The sequence below is a fragment of the Coregonus clupeaformis genome, chromosome 20, assembly GCF_020615455.1.
Source record: "Coregonus clupeaformis isolate EN_2021a chromosome 20, ASM2061545v1, whole genome shotgun sequence".
In the NCBI taxonomy this organism is placed as follows: domain Eukaryota; kingdom Metazoa; phylum Chordata; class Actinopteri; order Salmoniformes; family Salmonidae; genus Coregonus; species Coregonus clupeaformis.
The window spans coordinates 55,728,267-55,748,012 of record NC_059211.1 but is presented as its reverse complement, the minus strand read 5'-3'; the positions used below and the strand labels follow the sequence as shown (position 1 = coordinate 55,748,012).

Here is a 19,746-nt window from a genome sequence, read left to right as displayed (position 1 = left end):
GCAACCAAACGAGCTGAAAAACCTTTTGTTTTGTGATCTAGTTTAAAACAAAGGGTTATCAGTTTGAATGGCAAGTCTGGCAACATTATCCTCTACTGCTATTGAAGCCTTGGGGTACCTCAGGGTAGAGCTATAAATCAGAGTTAACTTTTTGTGGACTGGCACCCCAATGGTGGAACAAGCTCCCTAATGACGCCCAGGACTGACCACCTTCCGGAGACACTTGAAACCATACCTCTTTAAGGAATACCTGGGATAGTATAAAAGTAATCATTCTACCCCCCCCCCACACACACAAAAAAATGCATACAAAATAATAAAAACAAATAATAATAATTATAATAAAAGATAGAAAAGGTAAAAAAATTTAACTAAATATAAAGGTAAAAAAATAAAAACATTTAATTATTTAAAAAAAAATATATATATATATATTATACAAATGAAAATTATAAATATACTCTAAAAATTAAGAATTACATTTTTTTGTAAAATATTAAAAACAAATTGTAAAGTGGTTGTCCCACTGGCTATCATAAGGTGAATGCACCAATTTGTAAGTCACTCTGGATAAGAGCGTCTGCTAAATGACGTAAATGTAATAAGGATCAAATCTGTTTTACTGCCTCTCTAACCATGAAAATAGAAGCATTCAAATATTATGTTTCAGGTTTGAAAGGAAATCTAGATGGCTAACCCAAACTGTATTTGTCAAATGATTCGTAAATACACAGGTGTATCCCAACAATGCAGAGAGAAAAAAATGAGAAATAGTTAAAAAGAGAGAGAAATAATAAATAAACAAGAAGTAACAATAACATGGCTATATACAGTACCAGTACCGAGTCCATGTGCAGGGGTACGAGGTAATAACTTGGCTATAAACACGGGGTACCAGTACCGAGTCCATGTGCAGGGGTACGAGGTAATAACTTGGCTATAAACACGGGGTACCAGTACCGAGTCCATGTGCAGGGGTACAAGGTAATAACTTGGCTATAAACACGGGGTACCAGTACCGAGTCCATGTGCAGGGGTACAAGGTAATTGAGGTAGCTCATCCAGTTTATTCTCCAGTGATTGCACGTTCGCCAATAGAACGGAGGAGGGTAGAGGCGATTTCTTGTCAGGTATCCTGCACACCGGCCTCTATGGGGGGCATCTCCTCCTTCTTCGAGTTTGAAGTAGAAGTCCTCGTCCGAATGGAGGTTAGTGACAGCTGTTCTGATGTCCAGAAGCTCTTTTCGGAGCAAAAAAAGTCACAAACTAGCACAATTGGTCAGGAGCCCATTAAACGGCGGCCATTCCCTCCGGCGCCGTTATATTTCAAAGTCCCAGACTTTATCCTCCATGATTCTATTCATGTACAGTGGGGAGAACAAGTATTTGATACACTGCCGATTTTGCAGGTTTTCCTACTTACAAAGCATGTAGAGGTCTGTAATTTTTATCATAGGTACACTTCAATTGTGAGAGACGGAATCTAAAACAAAAATCCAGAAAATCACATTGTATGATTTTTAAGTAATTAATTTGCATTTTAATGCATGACATAAGTATTTGATCACCTACCAACCAGTAAGAATTCCGGCTCTCACAGACCTGTTAGTTTTTCTTTAAGAAGCCCTCCTGTTCTCCACTCATTACCTGTATTAACTGCACCTGTTTGAACTCGTTACCTGTATAAAAGACACCTGTCCACACACTCAATCAAACAGACTCCAACCTCTCCACAATGGCCAAGACCAGAGAGCTGTGTAAGGACATCAGGGATAAAATTGTAGACCTGCACAAGGCTGGGATGGGCTACAGGACAATAGGCAAGCAGCTTGGTGAGAAGTCAACAACTGTTGGCGCAATTATTAGAAAATGGAAGAAGTTCAAGATGACGGTCAATCACCCTCGGTCTGGGACTCCATGCAAGATCTCACCTCATGGGGCATAAATGATCATGAGGAAGGTGAGGGATCAGCCCAGAACTACACGACAGGACCTGGTCAATGACCTGAAGAGAGCTGGGACCACAGTCTCAAAGAAAACCATTAGTAACACACTACGCCGTCATGGATTAAAATCCTGCAGTGCACGCAAGGTCCCCCTGCTCAAGCCAGCGCATGTCCAGGCCCGTCTGAAGTTTGCCAATGACCATCTGGATGATCCAGAGGAGGAATGGGAGAAGGTCATGTGGTCCGATGAGACAAAAATAGAGCTTTTTGGTCTAAACTCCACTCGCCGTGTTTGGAGGAAGAAGAAGGATGAGTACAACCCCAAGAACACCATCCCAACCGTGAAGCATGGAGGTGGAAACATCATTCTTTGGGGATGCTTTTCTGCAAAGGGGACAGGACGACTGCACCGAATTGAGGGGAGGATGGATGGGGCCATGTATCGCGAGATCTCGGCCAACAACCTCCTTCCCTCAGTAAGAGCATTGAAGAAGCGTCGTGGCTGGGTCTTCCAGCATGACAACGACCCGAAACACACAGCCAGGGCAACTAAGGAGTGGCTCCATAAGAAGCATCTCAAGGTTCTGGAGTGGCCTAGCCAGTCTCCAGACCTGAACCCAATAGAAAATCTTTGGAGGGAGCTGAAAGTCTGTATTGCCCAGCGACAGCCCCGAAACCTGAAGGATCTGGAGAAGGTCTGTATGGAGGAGTGGGCCAAAATCCCTGCTGCAGTGTGTGCAAACCTGGTCAAGACCTACAGGAAACGTATGATCTCTGTAATTGCAAACAAAGGTTTCTGTACCAAATATTAAGTTCTGCTTTTCTGATGTATCAAATACTTTTGTCATGTAATAAAATGCAAATTAATTACTTAAAAATCATACAATGTGATTTTCTGGATTTTTGTTTTAGATTCCATCTATCACAGTTTAATTACAGACCTCTACATGCTTTGTAAGTAGGAAAACCTGCAAAATCGGCAGTGTATCAAATACTTGTTCTCCCCACTGTACATGTATGTCTTTTTCAAGATTGTGTGTGGTTGTTTTTAAAATGAATAAATTAAAACTAAAACTGTACTGTGTAAAAGACAAAACTAAAGCAAGGTCATGACTCGTGATGAATCAGGTGCTGTACTGTGAGTACTGTGAGTCACTTTAATGATAACAACGTGTGGTCCTCTGTAGCTCAGCTGGTAGAGCAGGCGCTTGTAACGCCAAGGTAGTGGGTTCGATCCCCGGGACCACCCCATACACAACAATGTATGCACGCATGACTGTAAGTCGCTTTGGATAAAAGCGTCTGCTAAATGGCATATTATTATTATAAGGGAGGCAGTATCTATGCTGAGTGATACAGGGAGGCAGTATCTAGGCTGAGTGATACAGGGAGGCAGTATCTATGCTGAGTAATACAGGGAGGCAGACTGCTAAATGGCATATTATTATTAACGTGAATCTGATGATTTCTCACTCTGTCATCCACGACAAACACATACTCTAGACTCCACTTGGAAGGATTGCTACACAAATTAACATATTTCACTGTCACACAGTCGTGACTAACACGAACTCTTGGAAACACCTGTTTCAAACTACAACAGCAAAACAAAATTACAACAGCTACTCCCTACATTTGTCTTTTCTTGTAGTCATGATCTGACCTTGTAGGTCAATGTATGAATTACTGAAGGATTATTTTTTTCCTGATTGATTGAGAATTAAGCAATATGCAAAGACTAGCTCAATTTACTTATACTGGCAAGAAAGAAAGAAAGAAAGAAAGAAAGAAAGAAAGAAAGAAAGAAAGAAAGAAAGAAAGAAAGAAAGAAAGAAAGAAAGAAAGAAAGAAAGAAAGAAAGAAAGAAAGAAAGAAAGAAAGAAAGAAAGAAAGAAAGAAAGAAAGAAGAAAGAAAGAAAGAAAGAAAGAAAGAAAGAAAGAAAGAAAGAAAGAAAGAAAGAAAGAAAGAAAGAAAGAAAGAAAGAAAGAAAGAAAGAAAGAAAGAAAGAAAGAAAGAAAGAAAGAAAGAAAGAAAGAAAGAAAGAAAGAAAGAAAGAAAGAAAGAAAGAAAGAAAGAAAGAAAGAAAGAAAGAAAGAAAGAAAGAAAGAAAGAAAGAAAGAAAGAAAGAAAGAAAGAAAGAAAGAAAGAAAGAAAGAAAGAAAGAAAGAAAAAGAAAGAAAGAAAGAAAGAAAGAAAAAGAAAGAAAGCGATAAACTTGTAAACAGAGGTAGCCACATGAGGTTGACCTGTCTCAGAACAGAACTGAGCGGAGGCATGTAGCAGTCAGAAAGACACACCTTGGCCGAGTCCCAAATGGAACCCTATTCTCTAAGGCTCTGGTCAAAAGTAGTGCACTATATAGGGAATAGGGTGCCCTTTGGGACGCAACCCTTCTCTGTACATAGAGGGTGTAGCCACTAGCCAACCAACAGAAGAGAGATAAGCTCAGTGAAGTACTGAAAAGACAAACAGAATGTTCTCTAAATCCAAAGCCAAAGCCATGTCCAATCTGTGGTGACAAGCTGTGTTGATAGTAATACAACTTTTTGAACCCTTTGTTGACATGCCTGACTGCCTGAACCTAGGTGTCAGTTTGATTTAACACAGTTCCTCATGCAACTAAAGCAAAGTTTAGGAGAAAATATATTATCTTCAGTTTTGCAGTTTCCAGGCCAAGTCCATCTATCAGAAAGGTAAAGGTTGCCAAATGCTCTGGCTTTATAGATTCTCTCAGAGGCTAGAACCTCACAGGATTTTGCAACAAAACAAATTTGCTAAATTTTCTGATCAACGAACATTCCTTCCTTAACATTGTTGTAATTAAAATAATTGTGGTCACATACAGTGCATGTGAAGAAGTGCTTAGGGCTACTGTGAATTTGACCATTGAGACATTTTTCTACATAGTAAACAGTATGGGTTTGACACATCAGTTTTCTGAGACCTATAAAGATGTTATGTTTTTTTCAGATTATTTAAACTCTTTGCACACATGCTTCTGTGAAACAGCGTTTCTACTGACACATATTAACCCTGAGTTTCCACTTGTTTCTTATGCCTGAGAACAGGGTCATGTTCAGTATAGCGCAAGCGTTTGGAAACTGAGTGATACAGGGAGGCAGTATCTATGCTGAGTAATACAGGAAGGCAGTATCTACAGTGGGGGAAAAAAGTATTTAGTCAGCCACCAATTGTGCAAGTTCTCCCACTTAAAAAGATGAGAGAGGCCTGTAATTTTCATCATAGGTACACGTCAACTATGACAGACAAAATGAGAAAAAAAAATCCAGAAAATCACATTGTAGGATTTTTTATGAATTTGCAAATTATGGTGGAAAATAAGTATTTGGTCACCTACAAACAAGCAAGATTTCTGGCTCTCACAGACCTGTAACTTCTTATTTAAGAGGCTCCTCTGTCCTCCACTCGTTACCTGTATTAATGGCACCTGTTTGAACTTGTTATCAGTTTAAAAGACAACTGTCCACAACCTCAAACAGTCACACTCCAAACTCCACTATGGCCAAGACCAAAGAGCTGTCAAAGGACACCAGAAACAAAATTGTAGACCTGCACCAGGCTGGGAAGACTGAATCTGCAATAGGTAAGCAGCTTGGTTTAAAGAAATCAACTGTGGGAGCAATTATTAGGAAATGGAAGACATACAAGACCACTGATAATCTCCCTCGATCTGGGGCTCCACGCAAGATCTCACCCCGTGGGGTCAAAATGATCACAAGAACGGTGAGCAAAAATCCCAGAACCACACGGGGGGACCTAGTGAATGACCTGCAGAGAGCTGGGACCAAAGTAACAAAGCCTACCATCAGTAACACACTACGCCGCCAGGGACTCAAATCCTGCAGTGCCAGACGTGTCCCCCCTGCTTAAGCCAGTACATGTCCAGGCCCGTCTGAAGTTTGCTAGAGTGCATTTGGATGATCCAGAAGAGGATTGGGAGAATGTCATATGGTCAGATGAAACCAAAATAGAACTTTTTTGGTAAAAACTCAACTCGTCGTGTTTGGAGGACAAAGAATGCTGAGTTGCATCCAAAGAACACCATACCTACTGTGAAGCATGGGGGTGGAAACATCATGCTTTGGGGCTGTTTTTCTGCAAAGGGACCAGGACGACTGATCCGTATAAAGGAAAGAATGAATGGGGCCATGTATCGTGAGATTTTGAGTGAAAACCTCCTTCCATCAGCAAGGGCATTGAAGATGAAACGTGGCTGGGTCTTTCAGCATGACAATGATCCCAAACACACCACCCGGGCAACGAAGGAGTGGCTTCGTAAGAAGCATTTCAAGGTCCTGGAGTGGCCTAGCCAGTCTCCAGATCTCAACCCCATAGAAAATCTTTGGAGGTAGTTGAAAGTCCGTGTTGCCCAGCGACAGCCCCAAAACATCACTGCTCTAGAGGAGATCTGCATGGAGGAATGGGCCAAAATACCAGCAACAGTGTGTGAAAACCTTGTGAAGACTTACAGAAAACGTTTGACCTGTGTCATTGCCAACAAAGGGTATATAACAAAGTATTGAGAAACTTTTGTTATTGACCAAATACTTATTTTCCACCATAATTTGCAAATAAATTCATTAAAAATCCTACAATGTGATTTTCTGGAGAAAAAAAATCTCATTTTGTCTGTCATAGTTGACGTGTACCTATGATGAAAATTACAGGCCTCTCATCTTTTTAAGTGGGAGAACTTGCACAATTGGTGGCTGACTAAATACGTTTTTCCCCCACTGTATGCTGAGTGATACAGGGAGGCAGAATCCATGCTGAGTGATACAGGAAGGCAGTATCTAGGAAGCAGTAAATGGTGTGTCAGTGTTTGTGTTCATCTGTGATTTCACAGCCTACAATTCCGGTAATATACGTAAGACACTCGGAAGTGGAAGGGATGGGGCCCAATGCTGCCAGCACATGAAGAGTAATCACACTGATCTAACTCCGCTGTGTCAGACAGACGCATGAGGACACAACACGACAACACTGACGGACTACCTGGTTACTGCTTCTGCACATGAACTGACATGCCCACACACTGATGGAGCCCAACGTCAATCTCTCTCACACACACACACACCTTCCTGCTGTACACATCTGGGCTTTGAGCTGGACCACCTGGTTTGGGAATGTGTGTGTTTGTGTTTCTATTGCTTCTAGAGTGTGAGAGTGGGTGAGTGGGTGAGTGAGTGAGTGAGTGAGTGAGTGAGTGAGTGAGTGAGTGAGTGAGTGAGTGAGTGAGTGAGTGAGTGAGTGAGTGAGTGAGTGAGTGAGTGAGTGAGAGAGTGTGTGTGTGTGTGTGTGTGTTGTGATATAACATGTACCATAGGGATGAAGTAGAGGTTCAGGATTTTCAATCTGCAGCACAAATCTGTATCTAAAAGGGACCTACCGCAGTCCTCCCCTGTACCCTGTGACCTTCTGCAGTCCTACCCTGTACCCTGTGACCTACCGCAGTCCTACCCTGTACCCTGTGACCTTCTGCAGTCCTACCCTGTACCCTGTGACCTACCGCAGTCCTACCCTGTACCCTGTGACCTTCTGCAGTCCTACCCTGTACCCTGTGACCTTCTGCAGTCCTACCCTGTACCCTGTGACCTTCTGCAGTCCTACCCTGTACCCTGTGACCTTCTGCAGTCCTACCCTGTACCCTGTGAGAACCCCATAGGAAAACAACACTCAGGCTCAGAGTGGATGCAATGTGTTGGTTTTGGACAGATTCTGACAGACCTCCTCCCTGCCACCTCTTCTGTCTGCGTTGTATCTCAGACAGCAGAGGGATCAGTTACATTGTTACAACACACTGTTCGTACACATTGACAGGTTGTAAGCTGCCCAATACTTTCTCCGGAGAACAGCTCAGATAATAAATGATTAGTTGTTTGCCTCAAAACAAGAGCATTTAGGGCTAATCTATCATGGGATTAGTGTACCAGAAGGACACTCCACCTGTTACGCATTCCATATTTGATATAGCGATGGAATGTTCTACCTGACTCTGGTCAAAAGTAGTGCACTACGAAGGGAACAGGGTGCTATTTGGGACGCAGCCACAATGTTAAGTCAGACCCAGTGCTAATTTCGTCAACAAAGATTGTGACAAAAATATTCGTCAAACACCTATTTTTTTCTGTGGCAATTGACGAGACTATAACTGACTAAATAGACCCAGAAAAAAAACTATAACTAAACTAAAATGATTTTTCATTTCAGTTGACTGAAATGAGACCAGACTAACTTATCTCATAAATAGAACTGGTGTAGTTATGTCGCACATGCAGCTATTAACAATATATGAAAATGTCTGCTCTACCCAAAATTACAACCAACTGATTGCAGCATTACTGCCGAAATGGAGGAGGCAAGTGGAAAGGGGAGAAGGTGAGGAACTCGTCTGTTGGCATTAAAGACCAAAATTGGCTAAAGAAAATTGTGATAAATAAAAAAAAGTATACCAGTTTCATTTAAGGATTAAAATAAATTCACAGCTGCACAATACAGGTTGTAAAATAATTGGGAGGGGATTTTCACAGTGCCGATTCCATGGCACATGGTTTATGAACTGATAAACAAAATGACGCCGTATTCAAAACTTAAGAGTTTTCTATTTAAATTAAATTATTATACAAAATTCTTGCAACCAATAGAATGTTATATAATTTATATGGGGGGATACAACCATCTCAGCTCTGCAGATTTTGCTGCGAAGAGACAGAATCATTAGATCACTTGTTTTGGTACTGCCCATATGTAGCTTGCCACGCCGCTTGTGTAATATCTACAGTGGGGAAAAAAAGTATTTAGTCAGCCACCAATTGTGCAAGTTCTCCCACTTAAAAAGATGAGAGGCCTGTGATTTTCATCATAGGTACACGTCAACTATGACAGACAAATTGAGGGAAAAAAATCCAGAAAATCACATTGTAGGATTTTTAATGAATTTATTTGCAAATTATGGTGGAAAATAAGTATTTGGTCACCTACAAACAAGCAAGATTTCTGGCTCTCACAGACCTGTAACTTCTTCTTTAAGAGGCTCCTCTGTCCTCCACTCGTTACCTGTATTAATGGCACCTGTTTGAACTTGTTAGCAGTATAAAAGACACCTGTCCACAACCTCAAACAGTCACACTCCAAACTCCACTATGGCCAAGACCAAAGAGCTGTCAAAGGACACCAGAAACAAAATTGTAGACCTGCACCAGGCTGGGAAGACTGAATCTGCAATAGGTAAGCAGCTTGGTTTGAAGAAATCAACTGTGGGAGCAATTATTAGGAAATGGAAAACATACAAGACCACTGATAATCTCCCTCGATCTGGGGCTCCACGCAAAGATCTCACCCCGTGGGGTCAAAATGATCACAAGAACGGTGAGCAAAAATCCCAGAACCACACGGGGGACCTAGTGAATGACCTGCAGAGAGCTGGGACCAAAGTAACAAAGCCTACCATCAGTAACACACTACGCCGCCAGGGACTCAAATCCTGCAGTGCCAGACGTGTCCCCCTGCTTAAGCCAGTACATGTCCAGGCCCGTCTGAAGTTTGCTAGAGTGCATTTGGATGATCCAGAAGAGGATTGGGAGAATGTCATATGGTCAGATGAAACCAAAATAGAACTTTTTGGTAAAAACTCAACTCGTCGTGTTTGGAGGACAAAGAATGCTGAGTTGCATCCAAAGAACACCATACCTACTGTGAAGCATGGGGTGGAAACATCATGCTTTGGGGCTGTTTTTCTGCAAAGGGACCAGGACGACTGATCCGTGTAAAGGAAAGAATGAATGGGGCCATGTATCGTGAGATTTTGAGTGAAAACCTCCTTCCATCAGCAAGGGCATTGAAGATGAAACGTGGCTGGGTCTTTCAGCATGACAATGATCCCAAACACACCACCCGGGCAACGAAGGAGTGGCTTCGTAAGAAGCATTTCAAGGTCCTGGAGTGGCCTAGCCAGTCTCCAGATCTCAACCCCATAGAAAATCTTTGGAGGGAGTTGAAAGTCCGTGTTGCCCAGCGACAGCCCCAAAACATCACTGCTCTAGAGGAGATCTGCATGGAGGAATGGGCCAAAATACCAGTAACAGTGTGTGAACACCTTGTGAAGACTTACAGAAAACGTTTGACCTGTGTCATTGCCAACAAAGGGTATATAACAAAGTATTGAGAAACTTTTGTTATTGACCAAATACTTATTTTCCACCATAATTTGCAAATAAAGTCATTAAAAATCCTACAATTTTCTGGATTTTTTGTGAATGACCTGCAGAGAGCTGGTCATGGGTACATTAAGATAGCGATCCCCCACCCGGCTCTATGGGTAATGAACCATATGTCAAACAGACCAAACAAAGAGAGGAAAAGACGTTTCAGGAATATTTGTAGCTACGATGACAACTGAAGCAGTGGAAGGTACACCATTCCACCCCGGGCAACATGCTGAAACATCCAGGTGTGGCCAACATAGCTGTGTGACATAATTAGTATTTAGAATAAACTTCCCTAGTTGTAGCTCCCTTATTAACATAACAGACTGCTCTGGTAACAGGGTGAGAATCAGTAGCCTTGGCAACTATAGGGTGTATTATTATGTCTAGAATAATGTAGGGTCACTATCTCATGGTACAGGGCAGGCTATCTCATGGTAAGTCGCTCTGGATAAGAGCGTCTGCTAAATGACTAAAAATGTAAAAATGTAAAAAATGTAAATGGTATAGGGCAGGCTATCTCATGGTCTAGGGCAGGGTATATCCACTGAAGACACACGTATTTTGATCAGCCATGTTGATCATTCAGACATACAACAGGTTGACACTATAATGAAGTATCTATCAGCACCCAGAAAGAGTAACGAAGGAGATAGGGTGATCAACTCTGGTGCCGAGCTTCCTAGCTGCTCAGCGCCACCTGAGCATGACTGTATGGATCAAAAGGTTACTATTATCAAATCAGAGACAATTTATATGTTGGAGAAAATACCCCAAAATACTCTCCTAAATGAATAGGATGGGTAGATTTTCAGTCAAATTTCTCTCCAATAATAAAATCCCAGTAATATGCATGAGAAGGCTGATAAATAATTAACGCTAAACAACGTACCTTTATATTGCTGAACACTGATCTTGGTTTCTTCATATCTTTGGCATAAATCTCCATTTGCTGTGAAGAGTAAAAGGTATCCAGAGAAGAGAGAGAGTCCAGTCCTGGCAAGCAAAACTCAGCAGCAGTGAATCTCTCTATGTTGAAGTCAGATGGGTAGTAGCAGTCTCGGTGTTCTGCTCCGGTGAGTCTCAATGAGCTTTTATGGCTCACAGTGATGTAATGGGGCCGACTCAGCCCACAACTCCACTCGCACAAATGTTTTCAACGTAATGATGAAAGAGCATATTTGGCACACGACCAGTTTTTACATGCGCCGCGCGGAGATTGTTTTTACTCAACAATAGGAACAAGACTTATGTCATTGTTTAGACAAACATCTAATAAATAATTATACACAAAATGTAGTCAATCTGTTTAATTGCAGCACTGCAAGTCTTCAGTTTAAACTTTTTAAATTGACCATCCAACAAAAGTTTCTGCTTTTGTTTTTCAACATTTACAGTTCGGCACTTCAAAAGTATGACAGCAGTTTATTTTATAGCCATTGATACCCATCTTGCCTGGTGCGGATCTGACACACAGGCTAGTTGAAAAGTCTGGGTTTACCTCTGACAGACAAGCATCACCAATCTGTTACATTTCTTCCTCCTGTTGTTTAGCCGTGAACGTGAGACACAGACGCACGCAGGCAGACAGACAGGCAGGCAGGCAGACAGACAGACATGCAGGCAGGCAGGCAGGCAGGCAGACAGACATGCATGCAGACAGGCACACCCTCCCTCGCTCCCTTCTTGACACACATCCAACAGGAGGTAATAGGTGTTCTTCTGATAAATCACACAAGCCTTACAAAAGGTGTCATTATTCCATCAAAGCCAGTTCAAGGCTTAGCAGCTGCGCACACAGTGGGAAGAACTACGAAAGTCAACCCAGGAAAGAAAAGGGCATCGATAGACTACAATAAACCAATAACACTCCAATAAATCAACACCACAACATATTTTTTTTAGTTTGTCAATGTACGCTGGGAGGTTGAAAAGTATTCATATCAAATGAGGCGTTACTTTGACCTATTGTTACTGCTGCTGTTAATATGTTAATACTGTGCACCACACCTGAAATGGGCACTAAATCTACATATAGGGTGTCAGGTGGTTGCAGAGACCAAGTGGTGGTGATCAGGGGCGGACTGGGTCCAGAAACCGGCCCTGGCATTTCTAACACACCGGCCCATTGTCATCCGCTCCTCCTCCATTATTAACCAGATAATTATCATTTTGAGAAAAAAGAAAGAAAGAAAAAAAGCAGGTTAGAATGGCCCACTGGGCTAAACATGGACCAGCCAGTCTGATTTTAGGTGGTGGGTTGGGTCATCCCATCTAGTACTAGATCTGGAGTGTTGCCAAGTTTACTGACCTGAGGCAGCATGCTCTTAGGGGTAGGCTGGGTATCTGTTAAGCACTTTGGGGACAACTGCTGATGTGAAAAGGGCTTCATAAAAATACATTTGATTGATTGATTGGGAGAGAAGGTAAGAGACGTCTGCAAGGCTCTTCTACACTTTGCCAATTGATGAAGAAATCAAAACAGGAAAGCATAACATTCTGCTCGTCACCAGTTGCCCTTACAGTTAGCCACTTTACGCAAAGGCATGGAAAAAACTAGTCTGTTACAGTACATAGGACATTCTGGACATTCCATTAGAAGACTCATTGAGCAACACTGTGATTAGGACACCGTTTAGGTACACCATGTTCACATATATCAAGTTATTGTCTGAAACTATGGAGGTGAAAGCAATACACCTGTTTAGGCGAGGTGCTGGCTAACGGAGCAGAACACTTGAAAAAGAAAAAAAGGAGAGCCGTTCACTCCAGGTGCTCAGATGCAACAATTCAACCACCAACGTTTCGACAGACAAGCTGTCCTCATCAGGGTATAATGATGACGACAGCTTGTCCGTGGAAACGTTGGTGGTTGGGTTTGTTGAATTGTTGCATTTGAGCAGCTCTCCTTTTCTTTTTCCAAGTGTCTGAAACTATCCCTAAAAGATGTTATCCTTAAAATGGAACGATTAAAATGTGCAGTGGTTTGAGTCTGAAGGAGTCCCCCACCCCCCCCAGGGTTGCAAAATAATATTAGCTTTCCCAAGATTCCCTGGTTTTCCAGGAATCGCAGTTGAAAGACTCAAGACAATCAGGATGGAATAAGCTGGACATTCAGGAACACTAACTAGGATTTCTGGAAAACACTGACATTTTGGAAAAGTTACTGCAATTTTGCGACCCTCATTCTAACCAATCAACAGCTGTTGAGTGTTGTAGCAAGAACCATTTTACAGACAACTGCAGAAGCAGGAGGAAATATATTTTTACTACAAAAAGGATGTTTTAGGAAGTGGTTTCATATTATGCAGGGATGCTTGCTTCAAAACTGCAAAATAAAAAAGTTTGACTATCAATGCAAAGGCTTAGATAGCATCTGGAAATCTAAGACGACGTTGTTCTATAAGTGTTACAACATTTGCACATAGAGCCCCTCTGAACAACCAAACCCTTTTTATGGGTCCCCTGTAGCTCAGTTGGTAGAGCATGGCGCTTGCAACGCCAGGGTTGTGGGTTCGTTTCCCACGGGGGGCCAGTATGAAAATGTATGCACTCACTAACTGTTAAGTCGCTCTGGATAAGAGCGTCTGCTAAAATGACTAAAATGTATTACACCGTGTGTCCCAAATGGCCAGCCTATTTCTTAACGAGAGCACTACTTTTGACCAGGGCCCGTAGGGGGGATAGGATGCTATTTGGGACCTACCTCAGACATCAGGTCAGGGTCTTGCTCAGCACCTCGGAGGCTTTATCAACCTGGTTTCCTCCACAAATTAAGATTTCGGATCAGTTTCCATTATGCCACGTTGAAAAGGTGTAGCACGTTTCCCTGTAGTGGGACTTCATCCTTTGTTCCCCTGCTGTATGTACAATCCGTACAGGGCATGCATCCCAAATGGAACAGGGTGCCATTTCAGAGCCACACCGACTAGTAAATCATACCGCGATAAGGGATCTATGGTTGAAATTTTGACACACCGAAACTAACGCTGGGCAGAACATGTTCATCTTCTGGTGAGATTCTTGGTTATTGAAACTGTTCTATAGGGAACACTTATAGCCTGCAGGTATAATGCTTAATAACTTGTTATAGGCATGTATGAGCCTTTATAAATCCTATGTGTTACGTCTCTGTGCCTCAGTAATACCTCCATACTAGCATCTCTCCACAGCCCGAGTTGTGGTTATCAATTACTGTGATTATAATTCAGATTGGTTCTTGGCTGTGCGACTGTGAAACCACTGCTATGCTACTGTACAATAAAAGCTTTGATGTTCAGGAAACTCCTAAGCACAGCGAGGATCCTGCCAATCAGGCCAGGCCCATTTCCTCCTGCACTTCAAAAAACAGGCAAACGTTTAGGATTGTGTCCCAAACAGCACCCTGTGAACTACATAGTGCACTACTTTTGACCAGAGCCCTATGTCCAAAGTAGTGCACTATATAGGGAATAGGGTGCCATTTGGGACTTAGCCTTTACAAACAGAACGGGTGAAAACCTACATATAAAAACCGACCACATGAATCAGAAGAAACGCATTTAATTTTTGGGGTCTGAATTCAGTTTACAGAATGAACACCCTTTAATTCAACATGCAGTGATCCTGTTGACATCCTACAGATCTTAGAAGACGAGGCCATGATGTAGCTCTGGTCCCAGGCCATTACCCGCTGCTTGCTGATGCTGAAGGCTCAGCATGAGCAAGCAGCACGTAACGCCTCGGACCAGAGCTAGCCATGACGTTGCCAAGGTTGGCACTTATTCCGTTTTCGCAGTGATTAGTGTCCCTAGTACAAATTCATACTTTCTCAAAACAACGTGTGGTTGGGTAGCTGGGTTGTTGTTCTGACACAGAACAGTCAAACTCAAAAACACAGAATATTATCGATGACGACAACCCTGTTAGATATTCATTCCCCCCAGATATGTGATATTGAACTTGCTAGTTGTGATTGTGAATATCAAAAAGGGGATACAATGGGTAGCTTTCCAATGAGTGAACAACATAACTCATAAACCAATCATTCTCCATGAGGGTATGTAGTGTCCTGTACACGGTCTGTAGCATTCATACAGTCTGGTCAACACTACTGGCTAAACAGATGCTAAGGGGATCATGGGATGTGGCGACAACGACAGCTATGCTAGCGCTCCATTGGCACGTCTCCCAAGGAAAAGGGAAACTAACGTGTGGCACAAAACGTTCAATAGGTCTCTTCAGTGGAGATCTGTGGGGACTAGAGACATACCACATGTCATTGTCCAATATAAAAATGTCCAGCAGAGCAGAGCTGCTTTGGCCTTGGCGACCGACCGTTCCATCCCCCAAAGAGGCCTCTCGTACCAACCTTGAGTTTACCGTACCATGACTTCAGTACACAAAAGACGCTCCACCTGCGGCCCAAATTCCCCATGTAGTGTACTAGGTGAAGAGGGTGTCCACTTTGGTGCCCTGCCACTATACATGAAGCCTCAATCTACTGTGGACTTATCCTCTCAGATCTACAACCAGAAACGTACATCTCTTCTTCTCTAACATGGAAAAAAACAACATATTAGCATAGTCTGTCTTTACAAACGGGTCCTCAAAAGTTGGTAGGAAAATGGCGGTGACAGCTTTTAGAGCTTCTTACGTTCTTCTAAAAAGAGGTGACGTCCTTGTGGGTCCACATTTTCATAGTGAGGGTATAGGTCTGTTCTGGAAGCTTGTGAGGTATTGCTGGGAAATATGACGACCTCTGAAAGAGAATCCATCGAACTCCGCTGTGAGAACAGCTTGAAGCTTGCACGAATTACAGAAACCTCACTCAAAACAATTCCTCATAATAATGTTCATAATAAAGTCTTCTTTCTTTTCTAAAGGCACAAGGTTTGTAAATGTATTCCTCGTGGTGATTAGTGCTGTTCAGTAACTCCTGGGCCTGGTCCGTGCAGAAGCCTGGGGCTAGATTTTAGACGTATGCCCCCAACGCCGCATGAAACTCAGTCAGACACTGCACGAGCTGCTGGAACTTCGGCCTCTCCTCTGGATCCAGGGCCCAGCAACACGCCATCACTGCAAACCTAGACAGACAGACAAACAGACAGAGAGAGAGAATTAGCTGGGTCAGCAAGTGAACATGCACCTCGCACAAGCCATTTAGGCTAGCACAGTGTACGTTGACTCAAAACCCCATAAGGACTGCCAAATGGGGTCTAGAAAGCACTGCATGTACAAAAAAAAAATGTCACATTCCCAGTGTCAAGGCTATTCAGTACTTGGGTCATCAGAGAAATCAACATCACACCATCAGTCCTGCATCCCTCAAGGTCTCCTGAATTCTTCTATCTGGTGGAACAATCCAACTCAACGCCTACTCTTTCTGAAGGAAACGTGTGCCGCAGCTCCCCAAACAACAGTCCGATTAGCTTTTCCTCAACTTCCCTGCCTGTCCAACGCTGTTGGCGTCCGCTCATCCAACCGTACATCACGGAGTGTTGAAGTGATGACAGTAACACCGAAGTCCCAAATGGCACCCTATTCCCTGTATAGTGCGCTACTTTTGAACATCTAGCTTTGAAGCGGACATAGGTTCTTTCACAATTTGTCTTTCCTCAATTCCTTGCGTTCTCATCTGCTTCTAAAAACGCACTGGGAGGAAAAAGGTCAGAGGCGAGGGACCTTGGTCAAAAGTGCACTAATATAGGGAGTAGGGTGCCATTTGGGATTCAGCCACAGAAGCCAGTTTTTGTCCCTTTGTGATTCCTGGCCAGCTCGTCCACAGCAGTACAACGCCACCCTGCAGCCCCCCCGACAGACGCAGGACGTGGATAAGACTCCGTCTGTAATGAATGACGCTGAGAGACAGCTGCCCCCATCACCTAGCTGCTGGACTTATACAGCTCTACAATAACACATGCAAACAGAGACGCCCGAACATGGGCTGTGTGTGTGTGTGTGTGTGTGTGTGTGTGTGTGTGTGTGTGTACACGTGCCTGTCTGTGTGTGCACTAGGCTTGTTTACCGTATATACTGTATAACAGGGTATTTGGAAATAGCCACAAGATGGTTTTTCCAATACCATCGAAACTATTTCTTAGAAGTTGTTTTATACATTTGTAATATTTTTTAGCTATTTTTTAAAGTAAATACCCGCAGTCAACTTGTGCAGTATGTTATGAGATAAAACAGATTGCGTTCTTCATTTCACCCGTCACGTTATTTTTACATTGTGAAGTTTACCGTAGTTCCCCAGAACAGTTGAGCCAGTCACGTGTTTGTTTGTAAATAGCACAACCGGAGAAAGCGGGAGCCGGTGAGTCCAGCTGTGTATTGACAGGGGTCGCGTTTTTATATTGAAAGACATGTGTTATTTTCTTCATTTGAGTGATCAGGGATGTGCAACTATAGTTTTCCTTCACACAAAAAATACATTCGTGCAACACATTCGGCAGAAAATAGCTTCATTTTCATCAGATGACAACAGAAGTGCAACGCAGCAAAAACAAATGCATGCCCATCATATTTCTAATGTTTATCATAGAAAGAACGTAGCCAGCTACATTTCCTAATGTTTTGTTTAAAGATGAGCTTGCATTTTACTGGAGAAAAATACTGGAGCAAAGTATCGACACAGTGAGAAAGCAGCCTGCTGATAGAAGGCCTTTAGTGGAGAAGAGCAACTGAAGCACAGAATTTGTTTGACGCCGAGCAAAAATTACAATAAGAAGCATTTTAGAGCTGCAGTTACAAAACAAGATATTTCAAATTCTTCAAATTCTGCGTTAACGCGACCCCTAAGCTAAAGTTGCTAGTTATCTAAGTGGCTGAATTAAATAAGGTGACGGGCATCATATTGTGTTAGCTTTCTGCTTTGTTCGAGAAGTCAAAGCCCTTTGTATGAGTTATCTGTAGGCTCTTGATTTCCTAGCGTTTCGTTCTCCGCTCAGTTCTCGGGCCGTCTGCTCCTCCCCCCTCTTCGAGCAGAGCAGGCAGGCCCGTTGCCCTAGCGACTCCAGACTCCACCCAGACACAGAGTGTACACATGCTGCCCCAGAGCCAGTACTGGTCTTCCTTCAGACAAGCATGCCTCATAACTTTGTTCATTTGCTTATAAATGTCCAAACTCACCAAAAATGACATTCAGTAGCTCCTACCTACAGTGGGGAAAAAAAGTATTTAGTCAGCCACCAATTGTGCAAGTTCTCCCACTTAAAAAGATGAGAGAGGCCTGTAATTTTCATCATAGGTACACGTCAACTATGACAGACAAAATGAGAAAAAAATCCAGAAAATCACATTGTAGGATTTTAATGAATTTATTTGCAAATTATGGTGGAAAATAAGTATTTGGTCACCTACAAACAAGCAAGATTTCTGGCTCTCACAGACCTGTAACTTCTTCTTTAAGAGGCTCCTCTGTCCTCCACTCGTTACCTGTATTAATGGCACCTGTTTGAACTTGTTATCAGTATAAAAGACACCTGTTCACAACCTCAAACAGTCACACTCCAAACTCCACTATGGCCAAGACCAAAGAGCTGTCAAAGGACACCAGAAACAAAATTGTAGACCTGCACCAGGCTGGGAAGACTGAATCTGCAATAGGTAAGCAGCTTGGTTTGAAGAAATCAACTGTGGGAGCAATTATTAGGAAATGGAAGACATACAAGACCACTGATAATCTCCCTCGATCTGGGGCTCCACGCAAGATCTCACCCTGTGGGGTCAAAATGATCACAAGAACGGTGAGCAAAAATCCCAGAACCACACGGGGGGACCTAGTGAATGACCTGCAGAGAGCTGGGACCAAAGTAACAAAGCCTACCATCAGTAACACACTACGCTGCCAGGGACTCAAATCCTGCAGTACCAGACGTGTCCCCCTGCTTAAGCCAGTACATGTCCAGGCCCGTCTGAAGTTTGCTAGAGTGCATTTGGATGATCCAGAAGAGGATTGGGAGAATGTCAGATGAAACCAAAATATATTTTTTTGGTAAAAACTCAACTCGTCGTGTTTGGAGGACAAAGAATGCTGAGTTGCATCCAAAGAACACCATACCTACTGTGAAGCATGGGGGTGGAAACATCATGCTTTGGGGCTGTTTTTCTGCAAAGGGACCAGGACGACTGATCCGTGTAAAGGAAAGAATGAATGGGGCCATGTATCATGAGATTTTTAGTGAAAACCTCCTTCCATCAGCAAGGGCATTGAAGATGAAACGTGGCTGGGTCTTTCAGCATGACAATGATCCCAAACACACCGCCCGGGCAACGAAGGAGTGGCTTCGTAAGAAGCATTTCAAGGTCCTGGAGTGGCCTAGCCAGTCTCCAGATCTCAACCCCATAGAAAATCTTTGGCGGGAGTTGAAAGTCCGTATTGCCCAGCGACAGCCCCAAAACATCACTGCTCTAGAGGAGATCTGCATGGAGGAATGGGCCAAAATACCAGCAACAGTGTGTGAAAACCTTGTGAAGACTTACAGAAAACGTTTGACCTGTGTCATTGCCAACAAAGGGTATATAACAAAGTATTGAGAAACTTTTGTTATTGACCAAATACTTATTTTCCACCATAATTTGCAAATAAATT

The 19,746-nt window shown here is 42.8% G+C and overlaps 2 protein-coding genes across 5 annotated transcripts in view; both read right to left on the bottom strand.

The window, feature by feature from the left end:
- Positions 1 to 11,236, bottom strand: part of LOC121534165 (solute carrier organic anion transporter family member 2A1) — a 41,431-nt gene extending 30,195 nt beyond the window's left edge. The window contains exon 1 of the mRNA XM_041840693.2: positions 11,065 to 11,236. Coding sequence (XP_041696627.1) covers positions 11,065 to 11,121 — 57 coding nt within the window. The 5' untranslated portion in view covers positions 11,122 to 11,236. The remainder of the gene's footprint in view (positions 1 to 11,064) is intronic.
- Positions 11,237 to 14,698: 3,462 nt separating this feature from the next.
- ryk (receptor like tyrosine kinase) overlaps positions 14,699 to 19,746 on the bottom strand; it is a 104,259-nt gene continuing 99,211 nt past the window's right edge. For all 4 annotated transcript variants that reach the window (XM_041840688.2, XM_041840690.2, XM_041840689.2 and 1 more), the window contains one exon: positions 14,699 to 16,237. In XM_041840688.2, coding sequence (XP_041696622.1) covers positions 16,126 to 16,237 — 112 coding nt within the window. In that variant the 3' untranslated portion in view covers positions 14,699 to 16,125. The remainder of the gene's footprint in view (positions 16,238 to 19,746) is intronic.